The 22,983-nt window shown below is 43.8% G+C and overlaps 1 protein-coding gene across 1 annotated transcript in view; it reads left to right on the top strand.

Annotated features, from left to right (window-relative positions):
- The first annotated feature begins 92 nt into the window (after positions 1-92).
- Positions 93-22,983, top strand: part of Sntb2 (syntrophin beta 2) — an 83,273-nt gene continuing 60,382 nt past the window's right edge. The window contains exon 1 of the mRNA XM_059264059.1: positions 93-712. Within this exon, the coding sequence (XP_059120042.1) occupies positions 190-712 (523 nt within the window). The 5' untranslated portion in view covers positions 93-189. The remainder of the gene's footprint in view (positions 713-22,983) is intronic.

The following is a 22,983-nucleotide window of genomic DNA, read 5'->3' as shown; positions in this document are numbered from 1 at the left end:
ACCTCCCGGAAGCCGCCGCGCCGGCCTTGCCCCGCCCCTCCGGCAAGTGGGCGTGGCCCTCATGAATAATGAATCGCCGGGGGGAGGGGAGGGGTCCGCCCCCCTCGGGCGGGAAGGGGGAAGCGCCGAGGCTGCCTGACTGGAATCCAGGGAGCTGCAGCGACGGCGGCCGCGGGAGCAGGGCCGGCCATGGCGGTGTGGACGCGGGCCACCAAAGCGGGGCTGGTGGAGCTGCTTCTCAGGGAGCGCTGGGTGCGGGTGGTGGCCGAACTCAGCGGCGAGAGCCTGAGCCTGACGGGCGACGCGGCGGCGATCGAGCCCGAGCCGCCGGCTGCCGCCTTCAACGGTCTTCCGAACGGCGGCGGCGGCGGCGACTCGCTGCCCGGGAGCCCGAACCGCGGCCTGGGGCCGCCCAGCCCGCCCGCCCCGCACCGCGACCCCGCGGGGGAGGCGGGCGCCTCGCCGCCCGTGCGCCGAGTGCGAGTGGTGAAGCAGGAGGCGGGCGGCCTGGGCATCAGCATCAAGGGCGGCCGCGAGAACCGGATGCCGATCCTCATCTCCAAGATCTTCCCGGGGCTGGCGGCCGACCAGAGCCGGGCGCTGCGGCTGGGCGACGCCATCCTGTCGGTGAACGGCACCGACCTGCGCCAGGCCACCCACGACCAGGCCGTGCAGGCGCTGAAGCGCGCGGGCAAGGAGGTGCTGCTGGAGGGTGAGCGGGGCCGGCCGGGCGGGCGGCGGGCGGGCGGCGGGCGGTGGCGGTCTGGGCTCGCCGGCGCGCACTTTGTTTCTGCCAGCCTGACGCCTGTGAGGGGCGAGCCGGTTCCCCTCCGCCGCAGCCACCAGACCTCTTCTTCTGGGGCTCTGGAGTGTGGAAAAACTGATGCGTCCTGCGAGGAGAAAGTTGGGTAGTCTCCCAAGAGTGACTTTGCCTCCCCCTCAGCGGGACTCGGAGATTTAAGGGGGAGCAGCGGGAGCGAGCGTGCGAAGCTCACCCCTCTTGCACGATAAGCTGACACTAAGTACTGACTACCGGGAGGGCGATCGGCTCGCGTTCTGGAGTCTCCTGTTTGCCTGCTGAGAAGCGTCGGTTGGGCGCTTTCTTCAGTCACCTCGGGCTTCCCCGGGGCGGGCGGGTCTATTAAATCCATCCACACCGATGCCAGCAGTTGGCTTGGGCAAACCACCAAAGCACGGGTTAATTTATGGGAATTTAACCCATCATTGGCTCTCAACAATAACCAGAGGAGATCATAGCACTTCGTGGAAGGCAGAGAGCTGAAACAGCAAGTTTGTGTGGTTAATGAGCCTTGTTTAACAGGGGAGGCTCACGTGTTTGAGCATTTTACTGCCAACTAGAGTTTCGCCCCTTTTGCAGGAGACTGGTGCCAGCTTCCTACCGCTCGCAGGCATGCTGCCTCAAGACCAGTATGCATTTTATAAGAGTCACGAAACCGTACCATCACACGCTATGTGTGAATAGCCAGTTATTTTTTTTTTTACCTTAAATGTAAATGTGATCTGTGCGCTATGTTTCATATGAATTGATGCACCTGAAATAGAGTTAAATCTCATCTCCAAAGACTCATGCGTGTTGAAGGTGATGGAGTATTGTAAATGAAAAGCCAGTTGCTTGCTTTAGAAATAATTGCACGACCAGCTTCATTTCCGCTGTTGAGTCAGTCATTCCAGGAGCGTTCATTGCTGCCAGCTGTATAATGGAGAATACGAAAGGTGCTGTCCCTGTTCTCTCTCCGTGGGGAAATGATAGAAAATGCAAAACAACTTCTAGGGAGGAAAAACATTGAGTACTTGATTCTGTAATACAAAGTACAAGGGGCTAAGGGATTACAATTGAAGTCATGGTAGTTCTCACCTGTAATCCCAGCACTCAAGAGGCAGAGGCAGGCAGATCCTCTGTGAGTTGGAGGCCAGCCTGGTCTACACAGTGGGACTCTGTCTTAAAAAAAAAAAAAAAAAAAAAAAGGTATTTGATGGAAATGAGCTTAATCCGGGAGGGCTTCCCAAGGAGCCAGTTTTTGAGCCTGATATTCAAGGAAGTGATGGTCATAAATGTGCAGAGATGAGTCAGAAAGGGAAAGGCTTACTGGCCAGAGAACCAAAGGGAAGGATTGGGGTTGGGTAGATCATCAAACTAGGAAGCCCCAACCAAGTCTAACTTTGCAAAATAATTTTCATCTGTTTGTTGTTGTTGACCTGGAATTCTCAGAGATTGATCTGCTTCTACTCCGTGGAGGGAGGGGGAGAGAGAGAGAGAGGGAGAGGATGGGACTGGGGACAGAGATAGCCTGGCCTCAAAGTGGTCATCTCATTGATTCAGCCTCATGAGTGCTGGGATTTACAGGCATGTACCTCTATATCCAGTTCAGTTTTCATTTAAAAATTTTAAATTATTATGCCGATGTGCATACCTGGTGCCCTTGGAGGCCAGAAGAGAGTGTCAGATCTCCTGGGACTAGAGTTACAGGTGGTTGTGAGCCACCTAATGTGGGTGATAGGAATCAAATCTAGGTCCTCTGTAAGAGCGGCCAGTGTGCTTTACCAGCCCTAGTTTTCACCTTTTTTATAAACCTGTGATACTTGAAAAAATAGCTTATAAAGAAATAATATGGGGCAAGGTGATGGCTCACCCTTTTAATCCCAGAGGCTGGTGGAAATCTGAGTTCCAGGACAGCCAGAGCTATACAGAGAAAGCCTGTCTCAAAAAATAAAACAAGAAGTAACATGGGGCTGGAGAGATGGCCCAGTGGGTAAGACCCTGTGTTTCTTCTGTCAAGAGGACCCCAGGTCAGTTCCCAGCATGCATCAGGGGCTCACAACCACCTGGAACTCTAGTTCCAGGGCATCTGACACTTTTTGTCTTACAAGGGCACCTGAACACACATGTACATACTCACACACAGACATGTACACATAATTAAAGATTGTTAAAATTTTGTGTTTTTTTAAGTGCTCAATTGTGAAATTGTAGTGTCCCACTTTTATAATGTCTCATTTATGAGTCTAATTTATATCCCAATTTTAGGTAGGGCCAGACACTGCCCAGAAATTAGTGTTAATGAAAGGAGTAAAAACACAGAAATATTGGCATAGGTTTGTAAAAATAAAGTACCTTGACACTGGTCTAGGTAAGTATTCAGGTATAAATTCTTGGAGCCAGAATATTGAATTTTATTCAATTTTGTGGTATGCAGTAGTGATGAGTAGACAGTTCAACCCTTTATGCTATATTAAGATGCAAAACAAAAGGTGTTTGTTTACATTTGAATCTGGTATTCATAGCTGTAACATGACAACCATCTAGTAAATGCTTCCCAGTATTCGTTAGTTCACTCAGAGGCTGTGTGCTTTTAGAAACAGTTTTCAGATGGTGGCATAGTGACATTTATTAGAAGCTTTTTACCTAGCCTGTACACTTGTTTTCCCATTTTGTGTAGGACAAGCAGTTTTTGTCTGTATAGGTGTGGGTAGGTCAGTATGGTGAATTTGTGGTGTTCCCTTTTTAAGCCAAGGGATGTAAAAATAAAATTACTCAAATACAAAATCCCTAAAAGAGTCATTTAGTGATCCAGTCAAATTATTTAAAATTGAGAGCTGGTGTCCCCTCCAAGACAGGCTTTTCCCCCCCTTAAGCCAGAGTTTCATGTAGTCATTCTCTCTCTCTCTCTCTCTCTCTCTCTCTCTCTCTCTCTCTCTCTATCTATCTCTATCTCTATCTCTATCTCTATCTCTCTCTCAGACATAAGTATGTGGTGAGTCTGATCTTGAACTTGTAATGCTCCACTTCCAAAGGGTCATAGTTATAGGCCTGAGCTACCATGCTTGGTTCCGGTAGGCCACTTGTAAGAGAGATGATTTTAAAGCCCAGTACAATGGCATGAACCTTTAAGCCCAACACTTGGAAGGTAGAGGCAGGAGGATCTCTGAGTTCTAGGCCAGCCTGGTCTATATAGTGAGCTCCAGGATAGCCAGGGCTATGTAAAAAGACCCTGTCTCAAAAATCAAGGAAAAAGAGTTTAGCCTGCTACATGGGAGGTTAAAACAGGAAGAAGGGTTGCTTCAAGGACAGCATTGGCATCCTGATGAAACCACTCCTCTCGGGGTGCTGCTGTATGCTTAGAATCCCCACACTTGATGGGTGGGGCCAGGAGGACTGACAGTTGTTGAACAGCCTAGGTCACAAAATCAGAGGGAATATGGAGTTGGGGACATTACTCCTTAAACATAATGATTTGTCCCTCTGTTAGATGCCCGAAACCTTGCCTTCACATAGCGTAATAATGTTCTTCTGGTGGTGTGGGCAGGGAATTTCAGGCATATTCTGACCACCCACATGTCAACAGCAGCCTTAGTGTCTGGTTGCCTGAGGTTAGTGTAGTGGGTAGCTGTTCTGTCTATGACCTTGAAGTACATGCCCCTGGAGCGTGGCCTCTTGGGACCTGAGATATACCTACTCTGTTTCCCCACCACCACCACCACCCCTTCGATTCAGTGGATTTCTTGTATTTTCTGGTGCCCAACGCAGAGAACTTGCACTCAAGCTAGTCTTTTACCCCTACTGGCCCAGATCTTGCCCATGCCTCCAAGGGAGACAGAACACTGTATACAAAATAAATGGATGGATGGATGGATGAGCTGGATGAGCTGGAGAGATGGCTCAGAGGTTAAGAGCATTGGCTGCTCTTCCAGAGCAATTCCCAGCACCCATATGGCAGCTCACAACTGTCTGTAACTCCAGTTCCAGGGGATCTGAGATCTTCACACCAATGCACATAAAATAAATTATAAAAAAGTACATATATATAAGTATATGTATATGTATCAGTGATACATAATGTATCACTGTTACATATCAGTATATTAAACCAATAAATGTAACATACCATGTAAGTAAACTTAAGGACAGAAACCATAGGTTATAGAATGGAGCTAAAGGATTCTTCTTTCTGTTGGAGAGGTGAAGGGATTGTTCCTCTAGTCTCTTGTCAGACAAAACATTTTCTCAATTCTTTTTTTCTTACACTCTCCAGCCTCAAGGAGAAAGGCCTATTAGTGATTTTGTTTTTTGGAGATAGATCACTGTGTAGCTCTGGCTGGCCTGTAACTCCCTATATAGACCAAGTTGGCCTTGGACTCAGAGATCTGCCTGCTTCTGCATGTGCCACCATGCCCAGCTACATACTTCTTCTTTGATCTTTACTCTCTTAAGGAATAGCCAAATCAACCAAATTGTTAGGCTGTGTTTCTGTACTTTCTTCCTTTGGTTTAACTCTCTTGGTTTTCTTTGAATGACTGTGAGAAGCTATCTCTGTAGTCAGATACCAGCACCATCCCTCTTCCATTCTGGGTTTTTGAATGGGGTCCCATGTAGCCTAGCCTGGCCTTGAATTCCTCCTGGTTTATCTACTTTGCTAGAAGCTCCTTCATGCTAAATGTGCCCTCTAAATTATTACCATGGTTTGGAAAAGTAATTCTAGTAGAACAGTCACGAAACTTCTGGGTTTTTGTTTATTTGGCTGATTGGTTTGTCTCCCCCCACCACCACCCCCCAGACAGGGTTTCTCTCTGTACCCCTTGCTGTCCTGGAACTCACTCGGTAGACCAGGCTAACCTGGTGATTTGCCTGCCTCTGCCTCCCCAGTGCTGGGATAAGGGTGTGGGACCCCACCGCTGGGCTCAATCATGAAACTTATAAGAACATTTTTATTTTATTTTATTTTATTTTTTTGGTTTTTTGAGACAGGGTTTCTCTGTGTAGCTTTGCTCCTTTCCTGGAACTCACTCTGTAGCCCAGGCTGGCCTCGAACTCACAGAGATCCTCCTGCCTCTGCCTCCCAGGTGTGCGCCACCATCACCTGTTTTTTCATTTGTTCTCTATATGGCCTTTTAAAGTAGGGTGTTTATTTTTGTTGTACTGAGATTCACAAAACTACGTGAGTTACTGAGTACCTCAAAATATCTTTTTATTTAGTGTGGGAGTGTTAATGGGGAAATTTTGTTTTCTTTAGGCAAAATTCCTCCCCTGGAATTTTTGTTGTTGTGGTAATTTATTTATTTTTATTTTATGTGCATTGGTGTTTTGTCAGGGGTGTGGGGTCCTCTGGAACTGAAGTTAACAGGCAGGTGTGAGCTGCCATGTGGGTGCTGGGAGTTGAACTCGTCCTCTGAAGAGCAGTCAGGGCTCTTAACCTCTGAGCCATTTCTTCAACCCTCTCCCCCTGAATTTTTTTTTTTTTTTTTTAAGATTTATTTGAGTGTATGTGTACATGCAGCATGGCACATGTGTGGAGGTCAGATGGCACCTTATGGGAGTTGATTCTCTCCTTTACCATGTAGGCCAGAGGTTGAACTCAGGTTGTCAGGGTTGATGACAAGCATCCCTACCCACTGAGGCATCTCGCTGACCTTTCCCAGCAATTTTAAAAGCTTTGAAGTCTGCTCTGCGGAATAAGGAACAAACAATCCATGAGGTTAAAGAGATGGTTGAGGCTGCCTAACAGCCTAGTGGTGGAAAGGGAGTGCAGCCTATTGTAGTGCCTTCTACAGGCCGCTTACAAACAGGCTCCTGTGTCTCACTACTGAGGTTTGTGTGCAAAAAAGCTGGAGATGGTTCTTGGCATCAGAGAATGTGATGCAGTTGAGAGAGAACTAGGTGTGCTGGCACATGCCTAATCTGAGCAATCAGGAGGCTGAAGTAGGGGATTTCAAGTGCAAGGCCTGCCTCGGCCACATAAGCAAGATTCTGTCTTTAAAAAAGAAAAAAATGGCGGGGCGGTGGTGGCACATGCCTTTGATCCCAGCACTGGGAGGCAGAGCCAAGCGGATCTCGGTGAGTTCGAGGCCAGCCTGGGCTACAGAGCGAGATCTAGGACAGCCTCCAAAGCTACACAGAGAAACCCTGTCTCAAAAAACAACAACAAAAACAAACAAACAAAAAAATCAACACACTGGGGAAAGAGAAGACTATCAGCTAGAGAATGATTGCTAAAATGTGTCATTTGTTGAGATTTCTTTGAAGTGAGTAATCAGTTGGGGATGAATTGTTGAATGTGACTTCTGGAGGGAAGGGGAATTTGATCTCAGGCTTGAAGGACAGACAGCTTCTCTGTAGATGTAAGTCAATCCAAGATGAGAGGGTAGTTTGAACAAAAGCCAAATGAGCATGACATACGGTAGGAAACTGAGTGGAGAGCTAACTGGTACAGACCCGAGGGAAGAAAGTAAAATCAATTAGGTTTATGCAAGACTTTGAAAGAGCCTAAGGAATCGGATTTTTTTCACTTTTTCCTCAGCATTTTAACAGGTACCCATAGCGAACAAGGTATGTCTGTGGTAGATGCTGGGAATTCCAAATTGGGAGTGATTCCTACCCTTAGGCTGATAAGGGACAATTATGGCTTGTAAATACTGTCATAGAGGTGAGACTCTTTGCCCTGGAAACAGGTAGATGTGTAAAGGTAACAACATGGTGGCCATAAGAAAGTGGGTGCTGTGCTCATGTGTGCATACACACATTCTTTCACAAAGCATGACTAAGTGATCATTTTGAGACAGATGGGCAAGCCCAGCTGCCCTCCAATACTTGATGCTTCTGCCTTAGTATCCTGACTGAGATTATAACAACCTGGAGTTAACACATGAGAAGGAATAGGAAATGTATGCTAGGAGAGAACACAAAGTAGACAGAGGCAGATCATCAGGGCTGTGTATACAGTGCTAAGTGGTGGTCTCTAACATTAAAAAAAAATTGAGCTTTATGAATATTTAATAATGTGCCAAGGGAAGAGAGGAGGCTTCACAAAGGAACAGGAGTTGGTCCTGGTGACCTTACTCGTTTGCCTGCTGTTACCAGGTTGGAACTTATAGTGCTATAGTCTCTAGTTAAGTAGCTCCATCTTTTATCATCTGCTCTGAACTAGTCTTTACAAGATGAGCATATGGCTTGCAGCAGTTTCAACATATGGATTATGAACCCTTTGGGGGATTGAATGACTCTTTCATAGGAGTCACATATCAGATGTCCTGCATATCAGATATTTACATTATGATTCATAACAGTAGCAAAGTTACATTATGAAGTAGCAATGAAATAATTTTATGGTTGGGGGTCATCACAACATAAGGAACTGTTTTAAAGGGTCAAAGCATTAGGAAGGTTGAGAACCACTGGCTTAGAGGCTTGTATGAAGGGAATCATAGATTTGAAGATAATTATTAACACTGCCAACTATAACAAAAAGGCTGAGCTGACATCCCCTCCCACCCTCCTCGTTTTTAAAATTAAAAACAATTTAGATTTTTGTTTGTTTTATTTATTTTTGGCTTTTTGAGACAGAGTTTCTCTGTGTAGCCCTGGCTGTCCTGGAACTTGGATCCTCTTGCCTCTGTCCTACACCCAGCTTTTAGATTTTTATTTTTATTTATTGTGTATTCATGTTTTACCTGCATGTATGCCTATATACCATGTGTGTACAGTGCCCTCAGAAGCCAAAGAGGGCATCAGATCCTCTGGAACAGAATTACAGACAGTTGTGAGGCACTATATGGGTGCTGGGAACTGAACCCAGGTCCTCACCAAGAATAGCTAGCGCTCTTAGCTGCTGAGCTATCTGTCTCTCTTCCTCCCCCCCCCCCTAAATACAGAGTCGCTCTGTATTGTCTTGGGCTGTCCTGTAACTCCCTGTGTAGGCCAAGCTGGTGAATGAAGAGATCCTCTTGCCTCTGCCTCCTGAGTGCCAGGATTAAAGGTGTGCACCACCATGTCCAGACCAATGTTTCCATCTTAAAGCTTTTTTAAAATATTTATTTATTTATATTTTATGTTCATTGGTGTTTTGCCTACATGTATGTCTGTGTGAGGGTGCCAGATCCTCCAGAACTTGAGTTACAGATAGTTGTGAGCTGCCATGTGGGTGCTGGGAATTGAACCCAGGTCCTCTTGATGAGCAGCCAGTGCTCTTAACTGCTGATCCATCTTTCCAGCCCCTAATATTTCCATCTTAATATGAGCTCTTTGCCACATGATGAGGTCATTAGATCTGTCAGGAAGTCTATCTGGAAAGTGAAATTGTCAAGGAAACCATTTGAAATGCAGATATGCCCACATTATCATCAATAATGAACTTCACCCTAATATATATTGCACTTTGAGTCACTTAGCTGCTGATGCTAGAATGACTTCATGTATTTGTACTTCCTCTTTATCTCATTCTTTCTTGATTTCTGTATTTTATTTTGTTATTTATTTTATGTGATGGGCACTTTTTTGAATGTATGTCTCTACACCACATATGTGGTGTAGAAGCTACAGAAGCCAGAAGAGGGTGTTAGAATTCCCTGGGACTCTAGTTACAGATGCATGTGAGCCACCACATGGGCACTAGGAGCCATCTCTCTAGCCCTAGTTCTGTATTTTTATGTTTTTATAATATATAGCATTATTAGATACTCACTCTTGAGAGTCTGCTCAGATTGTTACTGATTAGAGATGTGCTGTCAAAAAGGCTTAGGCCTGGGAAGCTGCACATGTTCTTTAAATGGAGGAGGGTTGTAGAAGTGTGGGGATAGCAGATGAAGCTGAGAAGCTCCAGTCCTGAGGCTTTCCCAATACCATTAAGTTAGAGACTGGGAGGGATAGTGTGAAACTGCCGTGTTGATATTAGTCAGGGTGGTGGCACAGTCCTGAAATTCCAGCTATCTGGGAGGCTGAGGAGGGAGGACCACAAGTTCAAGGTCTGCTAGAGCTACAGAGGGAATCCAGTCAGTCTTGACCACTTAACAATGCCCTGTTTGAAAATAAAAGTGAAAAGGAAGAGCTCGTAAGCAGACAGATCTCTGTGAGTTTGAGGCCAGCCTAGTCTACAGAGCAAGTTTGAGCAGGCTGTTACACAGAAAAACACTTACTCAAAAAACTATAAAGAAAGAACAAAGGGAAAGGAAAGAAAGGGGAGACCTGGGGATATAGTTCATTGCTAGATCATTTGTGGCATATGTGATGTTGTAGGTTTAAAAAGAAAAAAGGGGCTGAAGACATACTTGGCTCTGGTTAAGAGCACTGGCTGGTCTTCCAGAGGACCTGGGTTCAATTCCCAGCATGAATTCATGGCACATGGCAGTTCACAACTGTCTGTAACTCCAGTTCCAGGGGATCTGACACCTTCACACCAATGCACAGAAAATAAATTATAAAAAAAAAAAGAAAAAGAAAAAAGTTGAACTGGCCAGCTGTAATGGTGCTTCCCTTTAATCCCAGCACTCAAGAGGCAGAGGCAGGTAGATCTCTCTGAGTTGGAGGCCAGTCTGGTATGCAAAGTAAGTTCCAGGACAGCCAGGGATATGTAAAGATTTCTGGCTTGGGAAGCTGGACAGTTGTGAAACCAGCAAGAACAGGGAGCATGCCTCACATGCTGTAATCCTTGGGAATCAAAGGTAGGAAGACTGAGACTTTAAGACCCTGTCTTTAATAACAAAAGAACACATTTTTAAAAAAGGCCCCATAAAATGAACATGAAAGAACTAGTTTGAGGTCATGACAAAGAACTTCATTTCAGGGCATGTTGTACTTGAGTTATCTATGTGATATCCCGGTGGAAAAGGCCAGAAGAAGCTGGTTGGAAGTACATACAAGTCTGTACTCAAGGGAAATGTCAGAACAGCATTGAATATTTATGAGACATCAGGGTAGAGGTGGTAATTGTGGATGAAGTCATCGAGAGTAATGCAAATGAAAAAGAAGTAGAAACAGGGTGGAATCCTATAGAAACTCTACTTTTAAAGCCAAGGTAGAGGAAGAATCTAGGAAGAGATGGCACAGGAAGACTGGGTGGGGAGGAGGGGAGAACAGTCACAGAAAATGGCATACTCGAGTTCTGACAGGCAGGCACCTTTACAAAGGAGAAAATTGTGAAATCAGAAGTTCGCTAGGTCTGATAGAGAATAAGATTGTTGGTGTCCCTGAGACCTGCTTCATCAGGGTGCAGGAGCAGAGGGCAGTGAGTGGACCATAATTTTTAAAAGCTCAGCAAAATGAAAGCAACAAAGGTGACAGAATTGAGTGAGATACACAGTTTGACTTAGATTGTTTAAGTAGGGAAGAGTTGGGGCATATTTATGTGAAAGAAGGAAAGTCGAATAGAGTGAGGGAGAGGTTGCAGAGAGGGAAGGGGTGGTGCAATCTGTTTCTGAGCCAGGAAGTGACATGATGGGAACAGAATTTTAGGTTGGCAGCGGTGGACGCACTGGATGCTGTGCAAAGAGGACAGAACAGAACTAGGAGAAACTACAGCTGTGCAGTAAATAATTCAAACCATAGGTGACAGCCATGGGGTGAGACCAGAGGGAGACTTGCCAAAGGACATAGCAGAACACACTAGGGACCTTCTCCTGCCCAGATTGCCTCTTCCTGACTGTCCACGTCCCCACAGATTTGACCCTTGGGACAATACTTCTGCAGCAAGTTTCTGTTGGCTAAGCACTGGTGCTTCAATCCCAGAGATGTTGAGGCAGAAGAATGAAGTCATTATTTCAGAGGAAGATGTGACAGGATACAGTGATGGGTGAGGAACAGTAGAGGAATGGTTACCAGTGAAGAAAGGAGTAGTATGGAGGCTGAGGCACTCACACTGTTCAACTTTGTTAGAAAGCAGTCAGTCAGACAGTGTAAGTCGGCTGTGTGGCATTTGAAAGCAGAGTTTTGGTTTACAAACAGTGTGGAGGAGAGGCCGAAGCAGAAGAGCTGCAAGTTTACCACTGGCGATCCTCACAGGGAGTTCGAGGCCAGTAAGACCCTGTCTGGGGGATGAGGGGAGAGAAAAAGAAGGGAGAGATAGCTCAGCAGTTAAGAGCACTGGCTGCTCTTCCAGAGGACCAGGGTTCCATTACCAGGACCCACATGGCAGTCTACAACTATCTGTAATTCTGGATCCAGGGGATCCGATGCCCTCTTCTGGTCTATAGAGAGTACTAGGCATGCATGTACTGCACAGACATACACTCAGGCAAGACACCTATCCATATAAAAGAGTATAAAGCTGGGCGGTGGTGGCGCACGCCTTTAATCCCAGCACTCGGGAGGCAGAGCCAGGCGGATCTCTGTGAGTTCGAGGCCAGCCTGGGCTACCAAGTGAGTTCCAGGAAAAGGCGCAAAGCTACACAGAGAAACCCTGTCTGAAAAAACCAAAAAAAAAAAAGAGTATAAAATAATTTTGGGTTTTTTGTTTTGTTTTCGAGACAGTTTCTCTGTGTAACAGCTCTGGCTCTCCCAGAACTTGATTTGTAGACCAGGCTGGCCTCCTACTCATAGAGATCCTCCTGCTTCTGCCTCTCGAGTGCTGGGATTAAAATCATGCACCACCACTACTACCCAGAATAAAAATAATTTTGAAAAGGAAAGAAAAGAGTAAACTTCCTAGGCTAAGGAGATGGGAACATTGACTTTGTTGCTGACAGCATCTCACTATGTAGTCAAAGCTGTCCTCTATCTTGTGCAGCCAAGCTGGCCTTTTGATTTCGAAGCAGGGTCTCCTATAGTCAAGGCTGGCTTAAACTCACAGTGTAGCTGAGGATGACCTTGATCTCTCATTCCCCTGCCTGAGTGCTGGGATTACAAGTGTGTGCTACCATGTCAGTGTTTTTCTGGCTTTGTTTGCGAGGATTTTTTCTGTCCTCTCCCCTCCCTCTCCTGGGGCTTTTCTGTCTTTTTAAGAGGACGCCTGGTTGCAGCCGCTTTTGTTTGTTTCAGTCTCTTTATGGGACCGAAACACTGCCAATTGTGCTAAGGAGGCTCTATGCTCTAGTCTCTAAGATTGTTTCACATTTACATCTGCTTATTCATTGGTGTGCCATGGGAGGTAATGTGGAGAGTTCAGAAACAACTTACAGGAGTCGACTCTCTTCTCCCACAGTGTATCAAACTCGGGGTTATCAGGTGGTGATTAGCGCCATCTGCCAGCCCTGGTTTCTTCCTTTTATCATTTCTTTTTTTTTTTTTTTTTTTCCCCTGTCTTTTTGAGACAGGGTTTCTCTGTGTAACAATTCAGGTTATCTTGGAACTCGCTCTGTAGACCAGGCTAGTCTTGAACTCACAGAGATCTGTCTCTGCCTCCTGAGTGCTGGGATTAAAGGTGTGTGCCATCACACCCAGCTATATGGTTTCATTTTTTTTTTTTTTTTTTCCCGAGACAGGGTTTCTCTGTGTAGCTTTGCGCCTTTCCTGGAACTCACTTGGTAGCCCAAGCTGGCCTCGAACTCACAGAGATCCTCCTGGCTCTGCCTCCCGAGTGCTGGGATTAAAGGCGTGCGCCACCACCGCCCGGCTGGTTTCATTTTTTATGTTTTAACTGGAGTGGGGTGATGTTTGTGGAGGAAAACTTTGTGAGTTTTTTATTTATTTATTTATTTATTTATTTATTTATTTATTTTGGTTTTTCGAGACAGGATTTCTCTGTGTAGCTTTGCGCCTTTCCTGGAACTCACTTGGTAGCCCATGCTGACCTCGAAGTCACAGAGATCCGTCTGGCTCTGCCTCCCGAGTGCTGGGATTAAAGGAGTGCGCCACCACCGCCCGCCGAGGAAAACTTTGTAAAGTCAGTTTTCTCCTATCTTTCCATGGGTTCTTCAGGATCCAAACCAGGTCTCCAGCGTTGTGAGGCGATAACCTTTTACCAGTGGAGCCATCTGTCCTGTTTAACTTTTTATGTACATTTTATTTTGGCATAAAGTGTACAGTGGAGTGAAAACCTGAAAAAAAAAACTTCATTTTTTCAACTGATTGTCTCAGCATTATTTGTCAGTCCTTTTGTACACCAAGTTTGGTGATTGATGGTGGTTGTCCTGAGTACCATATGGAGAAAGACAGGTCAAAGCCTTATCTGCATTCAGCTGAATGGCCGGTCTGCTTAGTTAGTGCTGTCTGCCGCCCTAGGAGTGACCTGTCCTTTTGTCATTGATTTGACCTGCATCTTTTATTAATTTCATCATCATCGTCGTCGTTATTTTGAAACAGGGTCTCACTATGTAACTCTGGCTGGCTTAGAAGTCTCTATGTAGACTAGCTGGCTTAAAACTCTAGAAATTGGTCTACCTCTCCCTGGGATTAAAGCTGTTCCTCACTGTGCCCAGCTGAAGTGCTTCTTCCTTTGTGTGTGTGGCCTGATTCTGGATTTTCTATTTCTTTATTTTTTCCTATTTGAGTTTTTTTAAATAATTTATTTTATTTTATATACATTGGTGTTTGCCTACAAGTATGTCTGTGTGGGGCAATCAGATCCTCTGGAAGAGGAGTTACAGACAGCTGTGAGCTGCCATGTGGTTACTGGGAATTGAACCCAAGTCCTCTGGAAGAGCAGCCAGTGCTCTTAAACAGCTGAGCCATCTCTCCAGCCCTCCATTTGAGTTTTTTTGGTTTTTGGAGACAGGGTTTCTCTGTGTAGTTTTGGTGCCTGTCCTGGATCTCGCTCTGTAGACCAGGCTGGCCTTGAACTCACAGAGATCCATCTGATTCTGCCTCCCGAGTCCTGGGATTAAAGGCATGCGCCACCACCGCCCAGCCCATTTGAGTTTTTTTAATTTAACATATTGTACTGTATGTTGTAGGGTAACATTTAATATCTAGTAATTAAAGTACATTATAACAGTCAAGAAATTTTGAAAAATAACATAATTTTTTATTGTTGTTGAGACAGGGTCCCATGTAGCCCTGGCTAGCTTTGAACTCATGGGGTACCTAAATCCATTATGTACTTGGAGAAAAGAAATAGTTTTGTAATTAAAGGTGTGCCCCACCACTGCCTAGCTGTAATATCCCTTTTTAATTAAAAAAAAAAAAAACAACTAGACCTTACTCATCCATCCATTTTATGGCCAATGAGTGTTCTATATGATGATTGACAGGTCAGGTACTTACCTTGCACCTGGAAACACATAAACTGAAGGTGAGAGTTTCTCAAAGGATAGTAAAGGTGTTACCAAAGTTGAATGGATGGTTGCAGCTATAAACAATAGACAGCCACTACATTGTTCTAGAAACATCAGAAGATGATATTACAGACAGCTGTAAAAGGAAAACAGAATAGATTTGCTGGAGTACAGCAAATGGAGCTTTTGAAAAAACTCTTACCACTCTAAATGATTCTCAACATTTATTTTAATGGTACTTTGAATATAATTTTCTATGAATTTCTAGAAACTTTGCAAATATTCCTTATCATCTATTTTTCCAGCTAGGCCAACCAAAATATGTAGCATTCAGGTCAGGGATTAGCTCAGTTGGTAGTGCTTGCTTAGCATGGACAAAACCCTAAGTTTGTCCTCAGCATTCCATAAGCCTGGTGTGGAGGTGCATGCCTGTAGTCCTAGCGCTTGGAGGCGGAGGCTCATCGTCATCATGTAACAAGTCCAACCTTGGTATAGGAGATCTGGTGGAGATGGGGGAGCACTCTTAGGCTAGGCCTTTAAGTCAGAAATAGATTTAGATAGAAATATTTGTCTATCAAAATAGAATATACAAGTTTATTTTTGCAAAGTTTATTTGGTTACAGAAAACCAAAACACCAATTTAAGTTGAAGTGGCGTGTGTTACCTCAGGTAACTCCTAAGACTGGGGGTGGTTCTAGGTTTAGATGCAGTAGAATCCAAAAGCTCAAATTATCTTCCTTGGCCACAACAGTTCCTGTTGTGGAGAGTCTAATTCTGTATAGTCAGCTAAAGTGGCACCAACAATTCTAGGGATATCTAGTCCTAACTTTTTTTAAGCAAGATCTCTCACTGGGTGGCCAGGTTGGCCTTGAATTCTCTGCCTCAGCCTCCTAAGTGCTGAGATTATAGGCAGGGGACACCACACTCAGCTCTATGTCATCCTGATTTAGTAACTCCCACCTGATAAGTAACTTCCTACTTATCAGCTTCAGAAAAGGATTCTAATTAGCTCTGCTTTGCCCACTTCTTGGACTGTGCCACTGTTACCAAGATGATAGAGACTATGGTCTAGGCCTAGGTCATATATATGGAGATTTGAAAATGCATCAGACTGAAATATTAATGGGGTGGCTGCTACACAAATTTATATCCACTGTAACAGTGCAGACAGTGAGACAAGGGAGCCAAAAGTACTTTCATATCTCAATTTTACTTCAAAAATTTTTCTTTGTCTTTTATATTGCAAATTTTTAAGAACTAAAAGATGGGGATGCATGTTATATATATAATGCAGGCAAAACATTCATATACATAAAATAGGTTTTTTGTTTTTGTTTTTAAAAATAGGAGCAGGGAGATGACTCAGCAGGTAAAGGTACTTGCCACACAAGCCTGGTTAGCTGAGTTTTTTGATCCCTGTAGCCCAGTGGAAAGAGAGAACTGACTTCTGAAAGTTGTTCTCTGACTTCCTCATTTGGTCATGGCATGTACATTCGCATACATATATATCATAGACATACATATACATAATAGTAATACAAATAGGAATTAAATGACTTGCTGAGAACTTACTATCCTAATTTTGGTATGCATTGTAACAACTTTAACAACTCATGGAGCAATGGACATCATCCTCTTTAATTATATGATTATTATTATTATCATCATTATTATTATTTGAGACAGGGTCTCCTGTATCCAAAGATTACCACCCTGAACTTCTTATCCTCCTGCTTCTACCTCCCAAGTGCTGGGATTATGGCATGAGCCACCATATCCAGTTGGTGTGTGCTGGGGATCAAACCAAAGTTCCCTGTGAGTTAGGCTAGCACTCTACCAGCTGAGCTACATCCTCAGCCCTGTTTTTGGTTTTGGTTTGTTGTTGGGGGTTTTTGTTTGGTTGGTTTTTGGTTTTTCAAGACAGAGTTTCTCTGTGTAACAGCTCTGCCTGTCCTCGAACTTAGAGATCTTCTTGCCTCTGAGTGCTGAGACTGAAGGTGTGAGCCACCATCACTGGGCCCTAGCCCTGTTTATCACTTATTTATTTACTTAATTATTTATCTATTTATCTATTTATTTGAAATGGAGTCTCGGGCTGGAGAGATGGCTCAGAGTTTAAGAGCACTGACTTCTTTTCCAGAGGTCCTGAGTTCAATTCCCAACAGCCACATGTTGGCTCACAACCATCTGTAATGAGATTTGGTGCCTTCTGACATGCAAGCATACATGCAGGCAGAACTCTGTATACATAATAAATGTTTTTTTTTTTTTTTTTTAAAAAGAAAGAAATAGAGTCTCACAGTGTTGCCCAGGCTGGTCCCAAACTCCCTCCTGCCTTAGATTCCAAATAGTTAAGATTAAAAGGCACATGGCACCACCATTCCTAGCTTCATGCACTTTAAATATGAAGAAATTGAGTACTGAAATCTTAAACTACTTGTCTAAGGTTATATCACTTGTAGGTGATAGAGACAAGATTCACTAGTTTCATCAGATTTAACCATTGTAATAGACTGCCTCTGTGGTGGACAAGTTTGGATGGAGAAACTAACAAGTGCCATAAAAAAAGTAAAAGTGTTGTTATTGTGTTTGAGAGCACGTTCGATATGTTTGTACATGTGGAAGTCAGTATGTTATTTTAATGTTAGAAAACATAAGGTATGCACCATGTGCATGCCTGATGCCTGAGGAGGTCAGGAAGGTATCAGATGCCCTGAAACTGGAGTTACAGACTTGTAGCCACCATATGGATTCTGAGAACTGAACCCTGATCCTCTACAATAACAGTAAATGTTCTTAACTGCTGAATTAATCTCTCCAGCCCATTTGTTTTTAACCCTGGCTGGCCTGGTACTTCAGAGATCTACCTACTTCTGCCTCCTGAGTGTTGGAGTTGAAGGAGAGAATGCCATGCCTGGTGAAAGTATGACTTTTTTGTTGTAGTTTTTTTGTTTTTCAAAACAGGATTTTTTTATGTAGCCCTGGCTGTCCTGGAACTCATCTGTAAACCAGGCTGGTCTTGAACTCAGAGATTCACCTGCCTCTGCCTCCTGAGTGCTGAGATTGAATGTATGTGCATTGGTGTGAAGGTGTCAGATCCCCTGGCACTGGAGTTACAGACAGTTGTGAGCTGTCATCTGGATGCTGGGAATTGAACCTGGGTCCTTTGGAAGAGCAGCCAGTGCCCTTAATCACCGAGCCATCTCTCCAGCCCCCCCTTTTTTATTCATCTATTTATTTTACATCCCAGCCAAAGCCTCCCTCAACTAGAGTTATATAGATGATTGTAAGCTGCCATGTGGATCCTGACAAGTGAGCCCAACCCTCAGGTCCTCCGCAAGAGTGACTAGTACTCTTGACATCTGAGCCACCTCTCCGGCCTCTAGTTTATAAAATTCTGAAGTGTAGATCTTAAGACAGAATCACTCACTGTGATGGGGATATGGTTCCATCGAGGGACTAAGTGGTAAAATGAGAGTTAGGGAGCTGGACCATTTAGTTGTAGTTCCTGTGACTCAGAATGCTGAAGAAGGAGGATCACAAGTTTGTTGGGTTGGGTTTCTGTTGTTGTTGTTGTTTTTGGAGACAGGGTTTCTCTGTAACTGTCCTGGCTGTTCTGGAACTTTCTCTGTAGACCAGGCTGGTCTCAAACTCACAGAAATCTGCCTGCCTCTGCCTCTCAGATGCTGGGATTAAAGGCTGAGTGAGGATCACAGTTTTTAAGGCCCACCTAGGCTACAGAGTAAGTTCAAGGCAAGCCTGGGAAACTTAATGAGACTGGGTCAGAGTAAAGAGGACTGGGAATATAGCTGAGTGGTAAAAGTTTTATCTAGGATGTGCCAGCCACTAGGTTCAAGCTCCTGTAGTGTAATACATGAAAATCCTTTAAATAGTCTTTAGTAAAGTATTAATTTGTGAGTTTTGTTATTGTTTCTAATGTTGTGTGTGCATGTGTGTATGTACATGCGTGAGTTCTCTTTTCCTAAAGGCCTGAGGTACCAGATCCCCTTGGAGCTAGAGTATTGTGAGCTACCCAGCCTGGTTGCTGGGAACCAGACTCAGATCCTCTGCATGAGCAGCAAGCCCTATTAACCCCTGAGTCATCTTTCTTGCCCTAAAGTATTAATTTCAGCAATTTGAAAAAAGAAAAACACTACAATTCTTTATGAAAGGAATGCATTTTTCAGTTTGGGGTGGGGAAGGGAAGTATTGCTAAATCACTGGGTATTATCCAGGTTTAGGTAGAGTAAAAACTGAAAGGAATGTTAATCCATTCACATTGTACTTACTGCCAAAAACAATGAACTTCAAAAACCTGAGCAAACAGAAGAAAACCAAAAACACCTGAGAAATTATTCTTGTTGTCAGAAGGAAAAGTTTGAACAATATTTTGGACTTACCTGGAAAGTAATGATCTTGAATTTGACTAAAACATGTATGCGTAGTCTTCACCGTTTATATAAAATTGAGCAGTTCTACAGATAATTTTCCTAAAGTATTTTCCCTTGGGCTTCTCTTCGCCTGTGGTTCTGGGTGGAAGATGAGTGACACACACAGGCTATGAGGAAGTAATGCACGAGTCTGTGTCGGGAAGAAAACAACAGTTTAAGTGTCAGTTCACTAACCACGAACCATCAACTAACCATGAAGGGTAGCAGAGTACACAAAACTCCTGCCATGTAGATATTTAAAAATGCAAATTTCCTTCCCCTTTTACACTCCTTCCCAGATGGAAAGTAGATTTAGAATATCAGTCCCTGTCTGGAAAAAGTGATGTTAACTGATGTGGGAGCATGTCAATGTAGTGACATAGGGCCATGATTCCAAACTCTGATGTGTACCTGATACTTAAGTCCCGTTCTCTATAGCTTCATTTATTTATCTAATCCTTCCCAACTGCTGTATCCAAGTAGGAGTAACTCTGCTCTCTCTGTAGTATTTTGAACATACATTCCTACTGTGCTGGTTAGTTCTTATCAACCTAACACAAACTAGAGTCACCTGGAAAGAGGGAACCTCAAATGAGAAATTTCCTCCATCAGATTGACTTCTGGTCATTTCTGGACATTTTTTTTCCGTTGTTAGTTTATGGAGAAGGGTCTAACCCACTGTGGCAGTGCAAATCTCTAGACTGGAGGCCTGGGCTATATAAGAAAAGTAGCTCAACAAGCCTGAAAGCAGCATTTTTCTGTGGTTTCTGTTTCAAGTTCTTGCCTTGAGTCCCTGCCCTGGCTTCCCTGGATGCTTCACTGTTGTATGAAAGTAGAAGCCTTTTCCTCTCTCAAGTTGCTTTTGGTCACAGCAACAGAAAACAAAGTAGGACACCTGCCTTTTCTGAGCTTAAAAGGCAAGGTATTATGTTATGATGGCTGTCCTCAAATACAGGTTATTAGTGTTATACTCGGTTGCAGTGTCTAGAATTAATATTAACTTGGATTTTTGCCCTTTCTCATTTAAAACTGTGTAACTAGTCACTCCTACTCCCTTTTAAAATTACAGTAAGAATCTGTGATTTATTCTCTCCTTAATTTTTTTTTTGTTTTTTTAAAATGGAGTCTCATAAAGTATTTTTGGCTGTCCTGGAACTCACTGTGTAGACCAAGCTGGCGTCAAACACAAAGATTTTCTTATTATTATATTCTTAATATTCTTATAAGCAAGAGACTTTGCTTTGAAATATGAGGAAGCATTGCTACTCAGCTGTCATTACAGGGTTTCACCAGGAATCAGACACCAGATTCACTAGGTTGTATATCATCAGGTCTTCCATATATGGAACTTCATTTCTTGTCAAACAGAAAAACATGCTGAGATAGTAGTTCCAACATCAGATTTTGCCACTGTCCCCTCTACAAATCAGCACCTTAGGCCTTGTCTAGAATGGGCCAAAAATCTAAGACACCAATCATCTTTGTGATGCCAACTCAGTAATCTCATTTTGTGGAAATAAAGGATCTCAACATAGGCCATCAGCCTAAAGAAACGTCTTCAGATATAAGTTTGGGGAAACCTGAAACATGTGAGAATAGTCTCAGGTTGGAGGAAGGTTTTTCAAGTGACCTGCCAACATATGGAGCTTTGCAACATTGGCCCTCTAGTAATCCATCTCAGTTAAGTGTTCTGTGGCCAGACAAGTGTTTTCCACTCTTCAGTTGACCACGTTATTTCTTGGCATCCTGTATCTTTGTATGTATTTTAAGTGGAGCTTGTTTGTTCCAGTGGTGGGAGTGACTGTTTCACAGGAGATCAAATTCGTACTGTTTTTATCATTTCAAATTAGGGTCTCATGTATCCTGTGGCCCAGGCTGGCCCCACTCCTGTGTCAGTACTGCCTACCCAGGTCTTGTTATTCTATACTGATGATCTTGCTTTGTTTCAGTGAATTTAGTTTTCAGTTGGCTAGGGATACAATGAAGACTTTAGTAAAAAGGAATCTTCCTGTGCAGGAACAGTTGAATGCCCTAGAGTTCAAGGGAAGAAAATCAAATACTTTCTTCACAGTCCACCCTCAGTTCCACCCTGTCCAGAGACCATTTTATTAGAATTCTTATTTGACAGATATGTCTTCTGGCCCCTTCTAACACAGGGAAAGGATCTCCTCTTTCATCGTTTTTCCCTTCCCTGTCATGTCCACTGATCCTTGGATGTGCCTTCTGGCATCCTGTTTGGGGAGTATGATATCACAGCCTTTTATTTGTATAATAGTCTTTCCATTTCCTCTTCCCTGCATCTGAAACAACACATTTCACATGTATGGCCCCTACTGACCCAAACAAAGAATGTTAAAACCTAGTAACATGAGATGGATTTGAAGGAGGGAAAACTGAAATGTAACTTTCACTAAAACAAAACTAAACTTTCTAAGGATGCTTCCTAAAAATGGTTTAATGCAACCCATGTGTTGCTAAACACAACGCATTATACACTGTAAAATCTTTCTATACACAACTAAGCTTTATTTTTTATTTTGTTTTTTGAGACTGGACCTCTGTAGCTCAGACTGGCATTGAACTCAAAGTGGTCTTCCTGATTTAGTTTTCAGAGTGCTGGAATTATAGGTATGCATCACAACACTCTGCTCTCAACTGTGCTTGTTAAGAAGTGATGAGAGCCGGGCGGTGGTGGCACATGCCTTTAATCCCAGCACTCGGGAGGCAGAGCCAGGCGGATCTCTGTGAGTTCGAGGCCAGCCTGGGCTACCAAGTGAGTTCCAGGAGAGGCGCAAAGCTACACAGAGAAACCCTGTCTCGAAAAACCAAAAAAAAAAAAGAAGTGATGAGAAGGGGCTGGAGAGATGGCGCAGTGGTTAAGAGCACTGGTTGTTGTTCTTCCAGAGGACGTGGGTTCAATTTCCAGCACCCACATGGCATCTCACAACTGTCTAACTCCAGTTCCAGGGGATTTCACACCAATGTACATAAAATAAAGTTAAATTATTAAAAAAAGAAGAAAGGATGAGAATAAAAACTAGACATGCTAGCCATTCCTATCATCTCATCAACTGGGAGGTGGAGGCAGTAATCTGAAGCTTGGGGTCATTTCAACTACACAACAAGTTAAAGACCTTGCCTCTAAATAAATAAGTAATAAATTGAGATAGATAAGGTGGTACATGCCTGTAATCCTAGCATTTGGAAGCTGAGGCAGCAAGATCAAGTTTGAGTCCCTGCAGGTCTGAATCGTGAATTCCAAGATAGCCTGAACAAGACCCACAAAAGAAATATACACATAAAATTGGTCAACATAGAACCATAGCCTGGCGGTGGTGGCGCAAGCCTTTAATCCCAGCACTCGGGAGGCAGAGGCAGGTGGATCTCTGTGAGTTTGAGGCCAGCCTGGTCTACAAAGTGAGTTCCAGGAAAGGCACAAAGCTACACAGAGAAACCCTGTCTCAAAAAACAAAAACAAAAAAAAACCTAGGTAAAATGAAATTTTACTTAAAAAAAACTATGCTTTAAATTTCTAAGAATTTGTGTGTGTGTGGATACATACACTCTCTGGCCTTGAACTATGAGAATCAGCTGCTTCTGTTTCCTGAGTGCTGGGATT

This window comes from Peromyscus eremicus, chromosome 5, assembly GCF_949786415.1.
Source record: "Peromyscus eremicus chromosome 5, PerEre_H2_v1, whole genome shotgun sequence".
Taxonomy (NCBI): Eukaryota; Metazoa; Chordata; class Mammalia; order Rodentia; family Cricetidae; genus Peromyscus; species Peromyscus eremicus.
This window is presented reverse-complemented; position numbering and strand designations above follow the sequence as displayed.